This window comes from Varroa jacobsoni, unplaced genomic scaffold (genome assembly GCF_002532875.2).
Source record: "Varroa jacobsoni isolate VJ856 unplaced genomic scaffold, vjacob_1.0 scaffold_1247, whole genome shotgun sequence".
NCBI lineage: Eukaryota > Metazoa > Arthropoda > Arachnida > Mesostigmata > Varroidae > Varroa > Varroa jacobsoni.
Genome location: NW_019214149.1, coordinates 200,453 through 220,399, shown reverse-complemented (window position 1 = coordinate 220,399; position 19,947 = coordinate 200,453). Strand labels below are relative to the sequence as shown.

Here is a 19,947-nt window from a genome sequence, read left to right as displayed (position 1 = left end):
GGACGCTGTCCACTCTTTATAGTGGCAATCGTCCAGTTGTAAAGTTGGGGAGGGCGTGGCGAAAAGCGTGGGATGAGGACGCACCGACCACATGAAGTGAATACAGTTGGCAATGCTGGCCGAATCTGACTGCCGGGAGACCTTTTGCTGGTTATCTTACCATTGGCAAATAGACCCTCACTTCTATCTGTTTTTTCTATATCTATAACGTGCCTATTTGCTGCCTTTGAAAGAGAAACATGAATGTGTTTTACTTGTTTTCAAAGAGTTGCTTTTAGTTTTTCTACTCATGTAGTAGGATGCCTGCTGTTCGTCGTTTCACTGATTTATCGGCCCTATAAAACAACAAGCATTCACAGCTGTGGTATTCTCTTACGAGAGCAATCCTCATACTCATTATCATGTTTACTTTAATATGCTCCAGTAACCCAGCGTAATTAATTGTAATCCTGTGTTTCGTACAAGACAAGCGTCTGGAAATGTAACTACGAACCCGATAGGAAAAACGCGAAAGAATGCTATCTATGTTTGTGCCCACAAGTCTATTGGAGGTTTTTGCTTGCGAGGTTTTCAATTACAATGTTTTCATACAATGCACAGTAGAACAGTTTATTTTATTATATACTCTCACTGTATTCTACTACATATCCCTTGTCAAGGCTGAGAGGGCTTAGCTTTATAGTGAAATGATCAGTAAACATATGTTCCTAAAAGGACGCAGTAAAATTTCAGTTACTTATTTGGGCAGCACTACCTAAGGGCGAAAATTGAATAAAGAATCGTACTTCGTTGTATTTTTCTAAACAAAAAAAAACCGATTTATTTTTCTTGCAGAACATTTTAAGAGTCATTTAGACGGTGCATTTTATAACCTAAGTGATACGTTCGATTCTTCGTTCCCTTTCCGTTCTTTCTAAACATTTCGAGGCAGTCAGCTTTCTCTGTTGTTCTTTCAGCGGTCCTTGAAGTTGCGCCACAGCCTTATGTCCATCGCACAACGAACTGTGGGATATCTAGTATAACCTCAGACAACAAATATTTCCTCGTTTGTTTATTTGCGTAATCTTGAAGATCGATTGACCATCATGTGTCATACCGATGTTGGCTCGATATATGGTTACTTGTCTGACATAACTGAACGCAAAATACGGCCTCGTATTACAATATTATCAATGTGTATACGTACCTAAATAGCATTTGATTAAACGATTTCCTCAACAGAATTTTCCTATCTGCTTTTCTCATATGACGATCTGTTTGGGCAGAGTTGACCGGGATCTGCTAGCACCCTGAAAGATTAAAGCGCTGGCCTGGAAGTGAATGTGAGTAGCGAACAATACGTAGTAAAGATTAAAAACTTTTAGGCAGAAGAAGGTTTTTACCTTTTAAGAAGGTAAAACGATTCCCGAACACTCGGTTTAGCCTGCTATCAACTGGCCGGCCAACGGTAGTTATCTCTAAGTGGAGGTTGGCTTACCAGTGCGCCCAGATACCGGTACGCAGGGGAATAGCGCAGCATCTCGGTTTTTTATTTTCTCACGCAGCTTATTTCCCATCCCATCAACTACAACCAAAGGCTGTTTGTCCTTATTTGATACAACTGGATTTTTGTTGAATAAATTATAGGCAGTTTCGCACAACTGCCTTTTGTAGTAATGTTTGTTTCGAGAGCTTGCTCATTGGTGCTGTAAGTTTAACGAACGGCGTAATGATGAAGAGGCCAAATAAGTTGTAAAGAGAAATGGTGGTCGAGAACGGTAATGATTATATGAGCATGTGATATTTTTAAAATAGTTCAGTATTCGTTAAATATTGCTGGGCCCAATATGGAAAACACTACAAAAGGACTTGTTCTTTTTGAACTCACTCAATCTCTGTAACTGGACAAAGTATACTTTTAATGGCGCATGATACTTGATACAGGACAATTTGGGTCAACAAATATCATGGTCCTTGTTGAACTTCATATTATTTTCGATAATATCCAAAGTGTATTTTTAATTTCAAACCCCGTTTATCTGAAAATCACAAGCATAACCATAAGATCAGGAACACGGCAGATTGCAAAAAATAAAAAAACTAAAAAAAAATATATATATATATACCAACCTAGACGTTGCTAGCATTTTCTCCTAGATATTAATTGTTTGAGTCTCTGGCCTGCTGTACTGCTAAAAATGGACCTGTTCCAGTTTTCTACTAGGAAATATCAAAATTTACTGCTCGTAGAAGAAAAGTATATTCCTAGACCTACATAAAACAAATTTGTGTGTGTGTGTGTGTGACTTTTTAGTCCTATCTATCTGCTTTAACATTTAGAATTTTTTAGGAAATCTCCTCGGGAAATATAATTCTGTTGCTTACAAAGTTGACGGTCTTGTTGCAAAGTTGTTCTTTTTTCTCACAAAGGTGTTGAAAGTTGAAAACAACTATAAGAACAAGAGGTTTGACTCTATTTCTATGGGTTTAATACCCATGAAACGTTTAGTTTGGGCAAAAATTCGTTGTTCAGCACAAAGGAAGAGCCTAAAACGAAGCTTGTAAAATATTACTCTTATTAACCAGCAGTACTAAACCCAGTTTGCAGCATTATTCATTTTTACGTCCACTTTACTGTGCGTCATACAGTATTTTTTATAAACTTTCTATATATCTGAATTTAATAACAATGCACTAAATATCATTACTAACACAATACATTACTCCAGGCTGCTCAATCCCTCATTCATTACAAAGCTTCAGAATAAAAAAGGATTTCTAAGCGTACGAGATCGTAATCACTTGAAAGGAGATTGGTTTTTCTTTCGTTCACAGACCTTGTTGTTGATTTTTAACTGTATACAAATAATTCAAATCGTGTTATTGCAGGGAACAGTAATGTGCTCATACTGAGGTCAAGTGATAGTTTTCGTCAATAAAGTAGCCTCGTAAGGGTAATTATAAAAAAGCTATTTATTATAAATCTATCAAAAAAAATTAGACCTCAGTGTTGTTGTGAGTTAATAGCCATGTTGAGTTCGGGAAAGCAATGGTCAATAAAAGGTAATTAACAGAAAGGGCGACCGAACGGTAAAAGAATTGGCGAGAAGCTGAAGGGGGCAAACAACCATGACAATTACCTATCCACAGTCTATTCTGAATTGGGAAATCGAACGGTGTGCCCAAGGATGTTATTACATTCAAGTATATAACCTAATTGCGTTCAGCTTCACACCAAAGATACATTATCACTTGGAATTTTTTTTGCAGAGAAAGTTTCGTTATTAGTGAAAAGGGTTTAAGGTGTGTGGAGATCTGCATTCAACAATGTTTTCAACAAAATACAGTCAAATCATGACTTTCCAGGTTGCAGGAGCTTGCCAAAGCTGCAATATTCCTGCAGAAACAAGGCTTTTATTATTAGATTGTAACAACCAAGAACTGAAAAATGAGAAAGGCCGTGAAATTCAAATGTAGGGAAGTACAAATTTTGAGCCGGATACTTCCTATGATTGTACGGTGGTCACGCGCCTGTCCACTAATTTTAGGGATAGGTCATGTGGTTGTCTATAATAGTCCTGCACTTGGCCCAGTTATAAATCATTCAGGAAAACGTGTCGGCGTACACGAAAGAGCCTGTAAAAGGGTTTTCCAGAGCTTCTAAAGAAGCTCAAAACCGAAGGCGGCACACTCCGTTTGGTGCTAAATGGCTGTCCACCGTCTGAGCTAGTGCTTAATTAAGTGAGCACCAAAACTAAAACTTGATTTTTTGAAGATTTTTTGAAACTAAAGATTGATTTTTTATCAATTAGTTCTCTTATTAGATTATCATACGGATGCCCAATTGCCGCATCATTCGCTTGCTCTTTACACAGCTAGCACCACCAGGGCTACTAGTGTTTCCCTTTTTCGTTTTCATCTTACCATCGCATTGTCGTTCTCCTAACAAGGGCAATAATGTTGCCAAAAAACGAAAATCGGTCGTGCCTCTGGATTACTCGAGATCTTGAACCTGAGGTGATATGAGCTAAACTATAAATAATTACATTGGTACGCAATTACTCATCATCGGCTACTGTTTACCAATGCATTCCAAATAATCCCTTTCGAGAAATTCATCTTAGTGAAAAGAATCCCTTCTTACCCGTTTGCTTCCACGGTCCCGTCAATAGGCTATTACAGCAAAATTGAAAAGGCAAAAAGATTTAGTCTCGGCATGTTCAACTGACCACTATTACGACGCCCCATCGATTTCTGGAAACGCTAAAGTTGCTTGGATTTGTTAGCGAAGAAATGTGGTGAGTCTGAGTGACGTGTTTGAGATAACAAATAGATCATTTCTTTTTACCATTCATTTCAATTTATATATGAAAGCTTAGATATAACAAAATAAGCTAGTTGAAAGCCATGCTTATTTAATGGTCTCACGAACCCGTTTGTTGTTCTGCAATTCTCGTCTTCCGTCGGGTGTATATTTGTTAGCATTCTGAAATATAGAGTTCGTTGATAAAGAATGCTGATTTAGTTCATATATGAAATATATACCGGTCGAGAGACGTCTGCTTCACCCTGTATATACATGTCGTGAACCTTTAGACCACAGTTTGGATATTAATAATAGCTTAATCTTGGGCTAGGCATTTTTTGCTTCAGCCGAGCTGAAATAGGTAATATTTAATCGTATTATGTATTTAGCCATGCTAAAGAATTACTAAGTGCTCCTTTTCGACTAGAAATGTATCTTTACGAATGTCTAATAGTCCCCCCGGCCGGACTTTGTAGCCTTAAGTACTTTGAGAGGTTTGCCAACCTAATTTAATGTTTTGGGTTCTATGTTTATCTTTGCCGCCGTTCAGTGTGGCTTCAAACTGTTGGCTCCTTCTAGCCCAAAATAGAACGGGTTTACGGTGGGTTTCAAACCTCGATCGTCTCACTAGGTGTCTTGGCGTTCAATAGGCAGACACGGCATCACTAAACCATCAAGGGCATCAGGATGGAGCTCTTCCCGGTGTGTTGATATTGGCCGCTGTACGAAGGAATTATAATTACTACAAATCACTGTGTGCTACTGGGGTATTTTTCCCGATATATGGCCACCTATCCTCGGCCAACTGAAGTGCTCAGAGGATAACAGTCTTGTGTTTGCGTGGTACTGCCCTGCCTACGACAGCGTGGTGCCTATGATAGCGCATGTATTTGAGTGACCTTGACGTTGCCTGCTTGACTTTCATCAGCACATTCACAACTTCCCTGGATTCATGCAAGGCGGGCTTTTCCTCTTTCAAGAGTGCTTCCTTCTACTGCTGCTATACGCGTCGTCCTAATTCGAAGTGCTGAAGTTCTCTATTTACCCGCACCGGGAAGCTTTCCAGGTAATATTACTAGGCAAAGTAATCTCAGCCCCAACAAACGCTATCAAATGTAGCATTGTTTAGGGAAACGTCATTTGAAATAAGAACTTCTGTCGCGATTTACAGGCCTCGGTAACTATTACATGGTCGGTGAACGTGTCTGATGTGGTTCCGTTTGAGGTAGTCCGTCGCCATCCGACGCGTGAAAACAGGTTTCTGCCAGAAAAGCGTCGAAACCCCCGAAGAGGCATTACGGAGCATTGTTATAGCGTCGTAACCATAACATCAGATATCATCTAATGAATCAGTAAGAAGTGAACAAAACGATCAAATAGCTGACTGTAGCTAAAACATAAAAATCTTGCCATTCGGGGCTCCCAGTAGGCGCGTGAAGTCCATGCTAACTTTCTCAAAAAGGTGTTTCGGTGTAAGCATTGGATGCAGTGTGTCGCGCCCCCCAAAATCAAGGTTTTTTAGCTAACTTTGCGACAGTAAACTTACTAGCGCAACTGTATCGGCCAGGGGTTGGTGAAACTAAAGCATGGTACCTTTCTTCTCAGCACATCAGCTGGAATACGAGCTCCTATTTGCAGTGTTGAGGTTACCGTGCGCATTTGAGGCGTCCTCTATGCGCCCGCCTTTTAGCTATAGGTGGCCACATTCGAAAAATGGCGAAGCTTAATTAAGTCGAAACGCCGGCATTGATTTGACAACGACAATAATGATGATATCAGTAATAATAACGTATTATATTAAGGAACTAATCAACAAAACAGACTTTACACTACAGGTACTTACGAAATATCCGTATCTATGCGGCGAATAAATATGGATAACTGTCAAATAGATTTGTACCCATTTAGCAGTCCCGATTTGATTCCAGTTCGTTAATATCGTAGACTGAACACTCAAAGTATAACTTGAGTTCATTATTTGCAGGCGAACTAGCTTTTTTCCGTAACGAACCAACATAACGAAATACTTTACAATTGAATAGGCTGAAAGCACCGCTTCCGAAGCGGGTAACGGTAGTACATTAAATTAATGGTAACAGGCCGGTAAACAACATTACAAAATGAAATGTTGTTTACCAGCCTGCTAAGAAGATGCTAAAAAAGTCTGCCTTCTAGCGTAAAGGATGGAAACGTGCGACGTCAACCTTAGCTTCTATAAAACGAGCATGCTAACCATAGGTAATTAGAAAATAGTTCAAAGTCCACTTCGGCATCTGGGTACATGGTAGATAGTACATAGTCAAATGTTCGGTGCACTATTTCTACTCTAGGCGTGATGGTTGCCACTACGCGTTTGGCCACCTTGATAACTAGCGCAAATGCGCGGGACGACTCGTACAACACATGCAGCGTGTTAGTTTAGATGTACGCGTATTCAGTTTAAGTAGCAAACGCTTATGGTTAAATAAAGACGTTTTATTAAAAAAAAATTAATAAAAATTCGTCCTGATAACTAGAATCACTTGCCAGCTCAGCAGACGCCTCCTATAGTTACGTCGTTCTGAAACCTTTCAGCAGACCTACTATGAACAAGAAGCAAAGACGAGCATTGTTTTGTTTTCTAGAGTCTGAATAATTCATGCCTCGTACAGGTGGTATGGGTGACGCGGTTTGTCGCAAAAGCAAGATCGCAACAGAATTGTCACAGTTTTGTCGGCTGCTTCGGGAAAGTACGGAAGAATTGAAATCTAGTCATCCTTACTTACGTATCAAAATACGTGTGCTTTTCGAAGCAGAAGGTCGCGGTACAGCAAGCGTTCTCACGTTCACTGTTAGCAGTTTGTCACCGCTCGTGCATAAAATATATGCACAGACCTTTCCACAATTTTGTACAAAGTTAGCCTTCACCTCAGCTGTCCTATTGACCTCAAGTTCACATTAGAATTATAGAGAACTTTATTACCAGCTAGTTGTATTATTAAGAGAGTCGATCAATGGTTGTCCAGATATATCTGAATAGCGGGCTTCTTCGATTCGAAATATTTTAATATGTAAAGTTTGGGCTCCTGGCCACTATTTATAACACCCTCGATCTATGACAAATCTTTGCGAGTCGGTGCAATCTGTGCCATTTTGAAACAGAATAATGGGTCAATTTGCTTAGAAAACTTGAGCTTCTATATCTCACGCAAATATACCAAGAATACTGAATAATGAGTAGACGACCATTTCTGTTTTTCAGGACGAGCCTATTTTTTCTACAGGAAATGTTGGACAAAGTGTTGAATAACTTCTGTAAACCAGATCTGAAATATTCAGCGCGCCTTTTGTACGCGCTTCTACATAACTTTTTCTGTCTGACGTTTTCGCTTCGTTGCTTACGTTGGTTCTTGGACGATGTGAATTAAGTCTTATAGCTTGAAGCACTACTCGACGGCAGTACCTGATGTTTACACTCAAGATATTTATTAACTTATCTAGTTCTTGTAGCTTCCGTTGTAACAACGAATCTCACTTATTACGACAACCTATGTGGCAGTGTCTGTGTTATGGATGTAACTTTACTGTCCTAATTATAGATCTACTGGTAAGTTTACTGATGATTTACCCCATCGATATTCCCGAAGTATGAATGCGTGCAAAATGCGCTATTGTGAATGCATCTGGGCGATTAACACGGTTATAACTATTCATAAAATTCTAAAATATAGTTAGTTCTACTTTTCTTTCGGACCCAGCTTTAGATCTTTGGGTTTTGACAGTAAATTTTGAAGTAATGGTTGAATCAGAAACGCCGTTTCGCTATTTCTCTATTGAGGCACATGTCATATGTGCTGTATCTTTTTTAATATCCCCGAGTTTACAAATCCATAAATCTCGGACAATATATCTTTATCGGTTGTCGACAGTGGTGTAAACAGATTGCTACCAGGAAGAAAGGGCGTGGGACGTCCTCCAGAGAGTACAAAGACATGCCAGGAACTACAGGATCATTCGTTTAGGACACATAATTAATGGGACACATTAAAAATCTTAAATTCCACTTGCCCTTAGGACACAACGCACTGCGCACACAATTTTATTTATCATCCTACAGGTCTCACCGGAACCATGTGTAGTTCCGTTAATCGAATCCCCGCCGCCCACAGCATCGGAAAATAGTGTTATTACGGATCCGAACGCGCGAAAACGAACACTTAATTCAACGCACAGCCGACGCACAAGTTAAGTCAATTAGAGAAGAAATTTTTTTTCCACAGACGTTAAAATGTTGCGGTTACAACGAAAATGGGGTTTCCGCCGGCGATTGATATATTGCATCTGTCAATCGAAATGCTAACACGGAATAACAAGCGCACATAGCTGGCAAACACGACATCTTTTTAAAAAGACTCGAGCGCATACGTGTATTGTTGTTTATTTATATTAGCAGTACAAAAAATTGAAACTATGATCCTCAAACTATAGTAACGGATTGGTAATGTTCAAGCAGGCTGGACGTATGTTATGACGACAAACATAGGCTTACAGTGACGGCAAAAAAAAATTATACAAGACGTTAGAGTGTTGTCAAACTGTTATGCTTTGCTATATACGCTAAATCAGAGCGTTATTCGGTAAAAGTAGCCGGGGTAAAAGCTGTTCGCTGGATTGATTCTGATTTCCTATTCGGCAATAGCCATTAGAATCAGTATTGCACACAAGTTTAATTCGGTAATTTTATCAGTATAGAAAAAATTTAACTTAATTTTGAACATGCATGTTTTATTCTCGTATGGCGATATTCTTCTTACTGAACAGGAAACTCGTTTTACCTAACGAGAGTTGCACGAATCCTTTTTTTAACATATGAAATCTATGAAACATATGAAAATGTTACCTGACATTTAATGACGTTCATTTTATCTCATCTCATATTATTGTCCTTACAATATAGCACATTTTATTACCACCTTAATCCTTTTTTTTTTTTATTTTCCATTTATACATCTCCCAGTATTTTACATGCGAGCAAACAGTACGACTTGTTCAAAATGATGCTTCCAGCATTTACTTAAACAGCGTTTAGAAGAAATTTAAATTAAACGAGATATTTAATGAAGTAGAAAGACGACTTAACATCGACCATTGTATATATGTATCCATTCGCATTAAGCGACGATCTTCTGTTCAGCGCATGCAAACACAATGACCGATACGAGATACTATCTATACCCCTTCTTGGCTTCTAAATAACTTGAATCACCCAGCAAAACAAAGCCACTGAATCTGACGCTTTGCTAACGGTTGCTTTGTGAGCGAAATGTTCACACTGTTTAAAGATGTTATGGTCACTAATGTTTGGGCGCTGTCACCTGTTTGGAAAATGTAGGCCAACACAATTAACTGCATATACTATCTTACGAAGTCGCTAAAATCGACACTATCGTTAGTTTGAGTAATTCTAGGTAAGGGGAGGGTATACTTCGCCACATTGTTTTTCTTCAAATTTCTCGTGCGTTATAAGTCAGCACGGGAGGTCTAGCTCTTCTTCCATAGTCTTCACCAAGTCTAATTGACATATTGAAGTAAAGAGATTGCACTTTCCAAAGTTCAATCCCATATAGCTTGTAACAGCGTTGTACACTCTCTAGTCATTGTAACGAACGTACGAGATACCTAGCGACGTTTACAGGCGATGGGACAGATATACAATTCGCCACTGCTGTTGGACAGTTGCTGGAAAAAGTTTCTTATCGTGAAAGTGTTGGCAGAGTACCGCCTCTACGATCACTTTCTCAGCAACCAAATGAACTTCTCACAGAGCAACAGTAACTTTAATAATGTAAGTTAGTCTCTTCACAAATTTGCTACTGCGTCCTTACTATGGGGTCAAGTTGCGAGCGCCACCATTCAGTCACCCTTAACACGCCTATCGTACCGTGTCCATCCGTCCGTCAATTCTATGACAAACATTTATAGGTTGTTTCAATCGCGTTGATTGTGAATGCGGAGAGGAGTTTCGACGCACTTTATTCCCCCTTCTTGTTCAAGAACAACAAGCCTATATGGCGCGAGGCTATACGGGTATACTACAACATAGCCTGTAATTGGTCTACTAGTTAACTGGCTGCTTGTAGTCTAGTGGCATCTTGGTAAATGGCCATCACGACGCGTGAAGCCTGCCAGCATATAACATGTTGATAATGTATTTGTTGGGAAAACACAATATTTTCCAGTCTGCCATTGAGAACGAACGCCACAGTTCGCAAACGTTTTGAAAGCTGTGGGGAACCGCATGACCGAATTGAAACTTATAGGAAACATCCGTTTGGCTAACAAGGAAGGTATAATTTATGGACAATGTACGGACGCTTTTTTATTTATAATGGTGAGTTAGAACACAAAATGGAAACCCTGTTAAATAGATGACATGTGTTTTTTTGATTTCCAAAAATATTCGTATAAATTGGATATTTTCTTCGAATGCGGGTATTTTCTTGTATGTTCTTTTGGAAAGGGCTGGATATTTGGGGGCTGGATGATTTTTTTTTGGGGGGGGGGGATCTGGACGAGAAAGCGGCTATGATTATTGATAAGCAGATGAGCCCCGTATTGAATAATTTGGTCTCTATTAAAATACATTTTAAATTCAAGAACAAAAAATGTTTTTTTGAAAATAGCCATTTCGGGCTTAAAAACCTCTTCTCCAGTTCTGACCTTCAAAACATGAAGACAGCTGATCAATTCATGTTGCACGACTTACGTACAGTTTATTACATATACGAGTATGGTTTGGGCGGTTGAGTACGGGATATAACTTCTTCATTTTTGATGCTGAGTGATTTGACAGTTGAAGCAGTATCGTATTATTATAAAACCAGTATATTAAAACCAGCGTATATCTATTCCATCTTACCGTAAAAATCAATGCCTATACTTACAGGCCACTACTTGATTTTTTTAATATTTCTATAATAGCTTTAATACAATCAACTCGCAGTTTTATTTATTACTATAATTAATATCAGTATAACACAGGTAGTCAAAATATATATCATTTTTTGGCATCTTCCTGTTACATGACCCTATAGACCTGCATCGACATCCTGCCTGCTTTCACCACAGTGCCTAGGATTAAGTCATGTAAAAGTCCATTGTTAGTGCAGAGTACTTTGCGCCATCACTATATGAAAACGAAGTACATTTCTATATGGAAAATACAAACACAGCTGATATTCCACTCGCACTATGCATCACACATTAACATCCATTCACGATGTGGACAGATACTTCAAAATCGAAGTTTTTTAGGGCTACGTTCATGCGGAAGTCCGTATATACACAAACAGGTACGCCTCATGTTACATCGTTTTATGTTTAATACTATTATTAGCGTTATTAACTAACATTATTAGAATAACTAGTCATATAAATACACAAGGGATGTTTGCTGATCAGTTAGAGAAATGGTTGAATTTTCGCATTTAGAACCTTATACATAGACATTCCTCGCTTTAGGGCTTCTTCGTCATTGTGGCTGAGTTTAATTTGTCTATGACCTTCACCACCATCCATGACCTCCGTGGCCGTCGTTCAAAGTGAGACCCCTTAAACCTCTATTAAGTCCAGCTCCAAGACCTATAATTAAATTATGATGGGAGGTATATAAGGCACTGCAACATCAAACAACTTTCTGAAATGTCTTTTACAGAGATTTAGCTTACTTTATTTAACAACAGCGCAGGGCACCAATGTCGCTGTTTCGGTAAACACTGGAGCTTATAGCAAAAGGCCCAATATTTTCACTGTTAAATTAGACACATGCTCCAACAACTAGCAGTTGTTCGGCCAATGACTTTAATATAACAGCCATGTTATAGTCATCTAAAACTTATCAAATATAAAACAAGTGTTATTATAAAGTTACTAATTACTGTTAATTGTGAACTATTATAAATAGCATTAGAGGATTCATACCACGTCCTTCGACAAGGGATACTCCGGGTCCGGTCACAAGCGATGGAATTGGGTTATTGAAGACTACAAGAGGCTCCTCGCGGATCGACGTGATAGTGTGGACGGGTTTAACACCGACCTTGAGAATCGGAACTGCTTTAGGCACGTACGTTACAACGGGCTGCTTAACAATTTCGTGACCGACGACCGGCACTTTCACGTAGTGGGTGTTAGCATGTGCATGATGTCCACCGGGCGAGACGATGGACTGGTGCAAATGAGTGCCATGAAAACCTGCCGAGGCTAGCACCACGACGGAGGCAGCAGCAGCAGCAGCAGCAAGAAACATGCGCTACGAGCCATAAAACGCGAAGTGTACACGAGAAAAAAATTAGAGTGCGAGGGAAGTCTTATAAAAAAAATGCTAACATTTTATATAGGTATAGGTATATACAGAACTGTATGGGGCAGAGTCTATATAACCCTATCGCGTGTTTTTCCATCAAAGGAACGTTGATATAAAATATCTATACTGTTGAACTTCTAGAATTTTTTAAATGCATTCGGGTCAAAAATTCAGTGCAGTCCGCTTTACTGGATTTTTTTCTTTGATCGAATTTTAGAAAGCAACGGAACAGCCAAGCGTTTCTTTCGCATTTAATCGAGTTCGGCTTGAACAGTAACAACTATCGCCTCTCCATTTACAAAAGTCGACATTTTTAAAGGCAAACTGAATTGAAATTGGGCTTTGTGAGAGCCATTACATTGGGTTATTGTACACGACTGCCCTGGGGCCATATGAACCAGCTGGGTCGTTTCAAACATATATGAAGCAGAATGCAGTCTATGCTAATGTTACAGAGAAATTGAGAGAACTAACTAGCTTCAGAGTACAACTTCGTTTAATAGGAAATCATATATTAAGTTAAATTAGAGCATCGTAGTTTTGCACTCGCTGTAACCAAACATAATTGTTAAGTAACAACGTTACGCGCGGTTTTAAAATAAATTTCAGTGACTTCATTGACATAACGCATCGTTTGGACAAAACAATATTGGCAAAATGGGTCCTACATTGTGAATAAGCACGATTTTATGTCAGAACTTACTACTACTACTAAATAATTATGTATGCTACAATCATGCAGGTTCAGTCCGGTCAAGTAGGCTCTAGAAAGTGGCGCACACATTGTCCGAATCCAACTGAAACTCGTAGACGTGCCGATACCTATGCAGACTGTGTAGTTATAGACATGAAGTAAACGTATCAAAATCTTTAGCCTATCTAACTTGGCGGTCGATGACTATAAAGCATCGGCTTGTCTAGCCATAATCACAGTTCTTACCAAGAAAAGGGTTTCGTTTCTAGTTCTGTTGAGCGACAATGTTCTTCTGCGCATGAATCATCAGTGGCCTATGTGGGCCTATGGTCGGCCCATGTTACCATACTTTGCAGAGCTATATGGGCCAACGATAGAAGTGTTCTTACTTAATATTGTCTTGAAAAACAATGAATTGTAGTAGTCCCATTTCAGCGGCATAGAAAGAATTCACAGATTTAATATATAAATTCCTTTTTTCTTATTTTCAACGATAGCGTAAAACAAATTCTGGCCCATCTAACCCAGCTCTCACCTATGCGTTTAGTTTAAAGAATCTGTCGTAGGCTTATGAACTTCTTGCGTTCGGAATGACCGCTAAGTTTCGATTGGTTTTCTAACGCGAAGCAGCTATGTTGCAGCTTCCAACGTGTGAACTCTAGGCTCTTAGCAGAAGAAACCGCTACTAGCGACCCAACTCTACTATGATTTCTGGAAAAGGCATTACAGTAGATCTGGGTTTTTCTTCTTACACAAAACACAGATCGTCACCATATCGTCAGTTCTGAACCACAAGCCTGTTTATATGAACAATTGGCCACAACACGTCTATCATGTTGTTTGTGTTTGTGTGTTCCATAGCAAAAATTGGTATGCATTTGCTTGATCGAAGTTCAATAGATTCAGACAACTGTAATCTTTTAATTTGGTAATTAGTAACTCAAAAAATTTAACATACATCTTATTTTTGTAGAGTACGATAGAATTTTCTGAAACATTCAAATAATTAACATACAAAAGTACAAAAAAAAAATTGACCAATGAGACTTGTTTTTGCAAAACTATAGGAAATAGAACACGACAATTTATTAATTTTTCAAAAGAAACAATATATATATATATATCTATATATATATATATATACGTATGCACAAACGAGCTAGTTTAATAGATAGTTATGTGAATATGTTGAATTCTAGTTAGTCTTTCTTCATCGAATACGGTAGCAACCGACTACTTCTAGAATGCTTTTCCTGAGCACCTCTTTTTTCTCTCGTCATTGCTATATATATATATATAGATATATATGAATACTGCTTAGCATCTGAGCTCTCGTAGCCTATTATTAGAAGCATGTGCCCAAGTAAAAGCAGCGTCAACCTATATGAGGTATTATGATAGATAACGTATACTTCCTACTAATTTTGAATTTCGAGAAATGTCTTCAACAAACAGGATATGTTGTCGATTTGCCGCAAAAAAAATGTTTTGTGAGTGTCGAAGGGTCGATAGTCCATAGGAAGGGCGATTGGAGAATATTCACTAAATTATATTGAATCCTAGTGCACGTTCATCGTTGCCAAAAGTAAAACATTAGATCCCTGGCGTTTTTCTGTCACTTTTTTGATACTGCATAGGAAATTTCCTTGGCGCTGTTGGGTGCCACCCAGATAGAAACAGTATCCGTACTAGCCTGCGTCAATTACTTTCTTTTTTTTTTTTATAAATTTAATTAACAGTTAGGGCAGATATCTGAAAGCAAAGGTCAATCTGATCGGAGAAAGATACCCAACTTCTCAATAATCCTAAAAACATAATTTCCACTACATTGATATGCGAACACAATAAGGCCATTTTGTTGTAACAGATAGGTATTTTTTTTGGGCAGGATTTGATGACTACTGTGAGGACACGCGCTCATTTGAATGCCTAGTTTCGAGATACAACTGCTGTTCCTGCGACATGACTTCTCTTTGCGTAAAATAAGCGCGATCCTTTAATCCGTTAAACAAATAGTTCAGCGCCGTGCTCGCTCTGTCTATTACCTCTGGATTGGCTTCTTGCTTTGATCAGTTCACTGTTTTTCTTTTATCGATAACGGTTTCTTATTGGTTGTTGTACTCTCTAGCCATTACGTTGTACCGAAAGCCAGTACCACAATAGACAGACTGTATTTTGATTCACTTGCTCGTTTTGCATCCTATTCGACTTGAAGTTATATTCGCATTTCAATGGCGGCCGGCTTTCACCAGTACTTTGGCACAGCATAGCGATAGGAATAATGTGTAATAACAGCAAAAACGGCGATCTAACCACGAAATGACTTTTTTTTGGTTTCTCTATTCCCCAGTTTAACCTACCACGTTCATGCTGGGAGCAGAGGACGACGATTCCGGGGAATGTTGAGCACGAAGTACGCCTGTACTGTGTATAATAGTAGTACTATGAGTGTAATCCAAGAACGACGAACGACGTGGTATGCGGAACGGCGTACGTTATCTGTGAATGTATGTATGTACGTGCGTGAGTGTATCCGTGTGTACGTGTGTGTACGTGTGTGTGTGTGTGTGTGTGTGTGTGTGTGGAGAGACACCCAACAACAACAAACTTGAAACACAAGAAACTAGGTACGATAACGGCAGTCGACAACAACTCGAAAAACCAAACCAAATAACCAATTAGGACAACAAGACCACCACCACACGATTCGAGCACCACGAGTGACGACGACAACAACACTGGTGTCTGACCGGGCGCCGAACCAATTTATAGACGCGCGAAAAGCTCAACAACGAACGACGCTTGATGCCCGCCAAGGAACAACCCCTTCCCAAAGCTTTATTCCCACTTTCTCTTCGGACAAACACAGCCGGTTCTTGCGCTGCTATAATGCCAATGCTGTTGTATTGTGGTATACTGCTAATGCAGTGACTCCGGATACTCCACTGCCACAGCAGTTCAACCGGCGTTCAAATCAGCTCTGACGCTCTTTCAGACGTCAAACATTCAGCAATCGCTAAACCGACCGCCGATACATTGGTACTCCAGTAGCTGGCGTATACCAACGAGCAGGTGGCTCTGTTCCGGTTAGCGCAATAGAGTAGTTAATGGCATGGTTAGCTGCGACAACAACGACTTTGCCAGCTACATGATGAGAAAGATAATCGAGGGAAGCAGAAAAATTCATGGATATAGCGCAATGACTACGGGGAGCTGGCAAGCGAGTGGTGTCAGCCACCGAGCCAACTACTGCGATAGAGTGGACATGTGCGTTGTCAGCGTGTGGCGCATCGGAGCCTTACTAGATCGTCGGCGTGTGAGGGGGAGAAAAACACCGTTAGTACTTGTGTATACCAACCGTCAGCGGTGAACGAAACCGGCCATCATGAACGGATATCGCGACTCCACCTGCATGCCATACACCAGCGTACATAATATCATCGTTGATCAATCGTGCCAGACGTGGTGTAATGCCCAGCTGCCTGCCTCAAGTTGGGTTAGATACAGCCATTAAAACTTGCGCGTGTGCGGACGTGAGTGGAAGCGTCTGTATCAGTGGCAAGATGGCGGTAGGTCAGATGCGTAGCTGCGGTGGCTTCTGCTTTTGCAACTGAACTACAAACAGCAGAAATTACTCTGCCATGCGTTGAGGCATAGCTGTGTGCACGGTGCAATGCTGTCAGGGCAGCGCTGAAAATCAGCTTGCGTTGAAGTGCGGCTGGTTGAAAGGTAGGGGGTGCGCCACCCCTAAACCATGGCCAGTCGGGCTATCGAACAAACGAACTGCGGTCGAGCAGCTGATTGCTGCACACGCGCTATCGAACAACCGTCTCAGTCCGGCAAAAAAGCCGACGTCTGCAGTTATGCGACCGTTGCGATGGCAACAGTTAGGTGAGATCGAAACTACTAGTAGTATCACGAAGGAAACTGAATCGAACGCTGAACGTAATGAGACGAGAATTGGGGGAGGGGGGTAAATCGTACGGTCAACATGCGCGTAACGTGTATAAACCGACACTGTGTGTATAGGTCAATCGTTTTTCGTTGAGGGAACCTAAGTGGGCCTACTGGTAAGCGTTAATGCGAAAGCCCAAGAGGCAATAAGAAACAACGAAGAATTTGGTCACTAAACAAGCACGAAATGAACAGACGTTGTCGGCTTTAGCATCTAAATGCATTGAATCCATAGTAACGCTGGTGGTATTGCGAGGTGCAACATTGAAAGGGTGGTCTTCATGCGGTACAACTTCAGCGGATCAATGGGGGCTAAAAGTCACAAAAAAAAAGGTGGCTGTGGTAAAAAGGGGAAAATCATTCGCACATAGCAAAGCTGGCCGTAACACTGTAGGCGTGTGATGTCTGCTGAACCTGACTGTTGTTGCGGCAGTTTCAATAATCAGGAAAGCTGATAGCACGGGCCGTGTTTCACGAAAGGCTGTTGTCAAACAAGGTAAGAGAATGTTTCAGTATTCTAGTTAGAAACAATTCTCGCACCGGAGCCCTTTGTAAAATGATTTGTTTTAAGAATTCTAAAAATATGAAAGAAAAAAAAACTTTACGAAAATAAGCAAAAATGCAAGAAGAATGTGAACAGCAAAAAAATTGTTGTTTCTTGTAAGTGCTATTGATTATAACCTTAAAACTTTTTAGACAAGTTACACGTCTGGCTGCTAAACCAAGACCACGATTTTCTGTAGCGACTACTTCGGCCAGTATGGGCCATGGAAACCGCGGACACAGGAACAAACCTGCAGTCAGTCTTTGTCGGCGTAATTGAAACATTTTCAGGTGTTTTAACATCTTATTGAATGGTCGCGTTTGGAAACTATGACGCTAAATGAGCCTTGAGAAATAAAGCTCAAGGGCTAAACCGATGTGCGTAGCGTTTCATAGACGCATTGCAGATTTTGCACTTTGTATATTCTAATACTGATTTAAAAAGAAAATCCTTGTTGTTGTTGTTCTGCTTATTTGCAATCAGCGGTAAGCATTAAATCACCAATAGCTTTTTTAGATCCTGTTATGTAATTAGATAAACAGTAATTACAAGGTTTCTAAATCATGTGGCCATGTTAGATCTATACTTTGAGTGGCACGCTTAGAAAAGTGCACTGCCTATCCAGTAATTACACTGTGTGAAGCTATTTTTAGCCATTCTCACAGTCATATAACTTCATGATTTCAATGTCGCGTTGAATACAAAGCATCATTCACGGTTTTAAAAGAAAATTTTCACTAATTGCGATTTATCCATCAGTTACGTCCTAGCCAGACGAGTGCTGGATCAAGCACGTACAGCGGCTCCCGTCCAATAGTTTGAGATATGGAACATGGCAAAAGATGACCCCCTATGGATATTTTTAACCGAATATGGCATGGTGCCAATGGATTTACGATGAACTCGCCCGAATCATAAAGCAGTATGAAGTAAACAGAATCCAGATCACACTATTAGTTTAAGCACTATTTCGAAAAAAAAAAAAACTCTAAAATTAAAGTGACAGCAAGTGCCCAGTAAAAGATCTATGATGTCCCATAAGTACCCGCTGGTTTCACCTCTGTATTACCTGAACAAGCATAGACTGCCAACAGCAGTATTGGCAACGGCTGTCTATGAAGTCTCCGTGATGGTGTCGTGAGTAATAAGATTGCCTACTCAGGTTAGACGGTCTATATTCGAACGTGAAGGTAGACACACTATCTTATTTCGCGCTGAGAAGAGCCAGCCGTCTAAAGCAGTGCCGGGTCTGAAACCCAAAAGCCGTATTTAGCTGATATTGGAAGTCGTGCCACTTCAATAAAAAAAAAAAAAAGTTTTCCCGAAATCTGAGGGACAGTTATTTCGGTGGCTCTGAGGGGTCGAGTCTCGCAAAACGCGAAAAAAAAAACCGTTGACTTTTATAGGCGCAAGAAACTATCCTTAACGTCGGCTGCGTGCTAGGTAATCTGTAAGAAACGTTTTCTCTAAGTAGAAATGGCAACGGATGTCGCTAGTTCTACGATAGTCAGCGTGTTCCCATGACGGTGTGGAGACCTAGAGAAGAAAAAAAAAAAAGGAGAAAAAGTGGCTAAAGTTCGAAATCGAGCACGCAGATGTATTTGGTTCCGTAGTGCATAGACCCAGTCGTCTGAAGCAAAGCTCAAGTAAGACAGCACTGGGCGTAGATTCAAAACAGGTATGATTAATTCGAAATAGTAAGGCAAGTCCCCCCTGTGATAGTAAAATGGTAACGAACCTTGAGCGCGGCGTATGCTACATAGCCGGAATAGATAGTGTTTTTTTTTTTGTAATCGAAAGCCAGCCGTTTGATGTAACGCGCATTGATGGATCGGTGCGCGAAGCTAGAAACATTTAAAAAACAACGGTTAACTGGTCATTCGAAAATTCGCTCTTAACAATCGGCGGCCAAACATTGGTGGGGTATCACACACCCATTATTTTTACACGGAGCGCGCACAATTAATAATATCAACATACATGAAAGATGCCCATATTGATTACCGGACGGTTGAGGGGAGGGAGCTAGAAATCGGTTGCTTTTTCGCACTGAACGAGTACGTTAGTCTCCTTTCGCACGCCGATTTGATCGCTTGCGATAGACACGCGTTGGAAATCTTTTCGAA

General features: G+C 40.1%; 1 protein-coding gene across 4 annotated transcripts; it reads right to left on the bottom strand.

Annotated features, from left to right (window-relative positions):
• Window positions 1-798: 798 nt before the first annotated feature.
• Window positions 799-16,819, bottom strand: LOC111268002 (uncharacterized). 4 transcript variants are annotated; one of them, XR_015314033.1, is made up of 4 exons: window positions 16,682-16,819; window positions 12,245-12,575; window positions 1,187-1,289; window positions 799-1,023 (listed from the first exon to the last, which is right to left on the bottom strand). XR_015314033.1 is itself a non-coding variant. In XM_086971532.1 (3 exons), the coding sequence occupies exons 1-3, from the start codon at window positions 16,754-16,756 to the stop codon at window positions 11,829-11,831; spliced, it is 483 nt and encodes a 160-aa protein (XP_086827658.1). In that variant the 5' UTR covers window positions 16,757-16,798; the 3' UTR covers window positions 11,008-11,828. The 4 variants fall into 4 exon arrangements, 2 of the variants coding, with proteins under 2 accessions (XP_086827658.1, XP_086827659.1); XR_015314032.1 differs by having other exon boundaries at window positions 800-1,013; window positions 16,682-16,818; XM_086971532.1 differs by lacking the exons at window positions 799-1,023; window positions 1,187-1,289 and adding an exon at window positions 11,008-11,905 and having other exon boundaries at window positions 16,682-16,798.
• Between the last annotated feature and the right edge of the window lie 3,128 nt (window positions 16,820-19,947).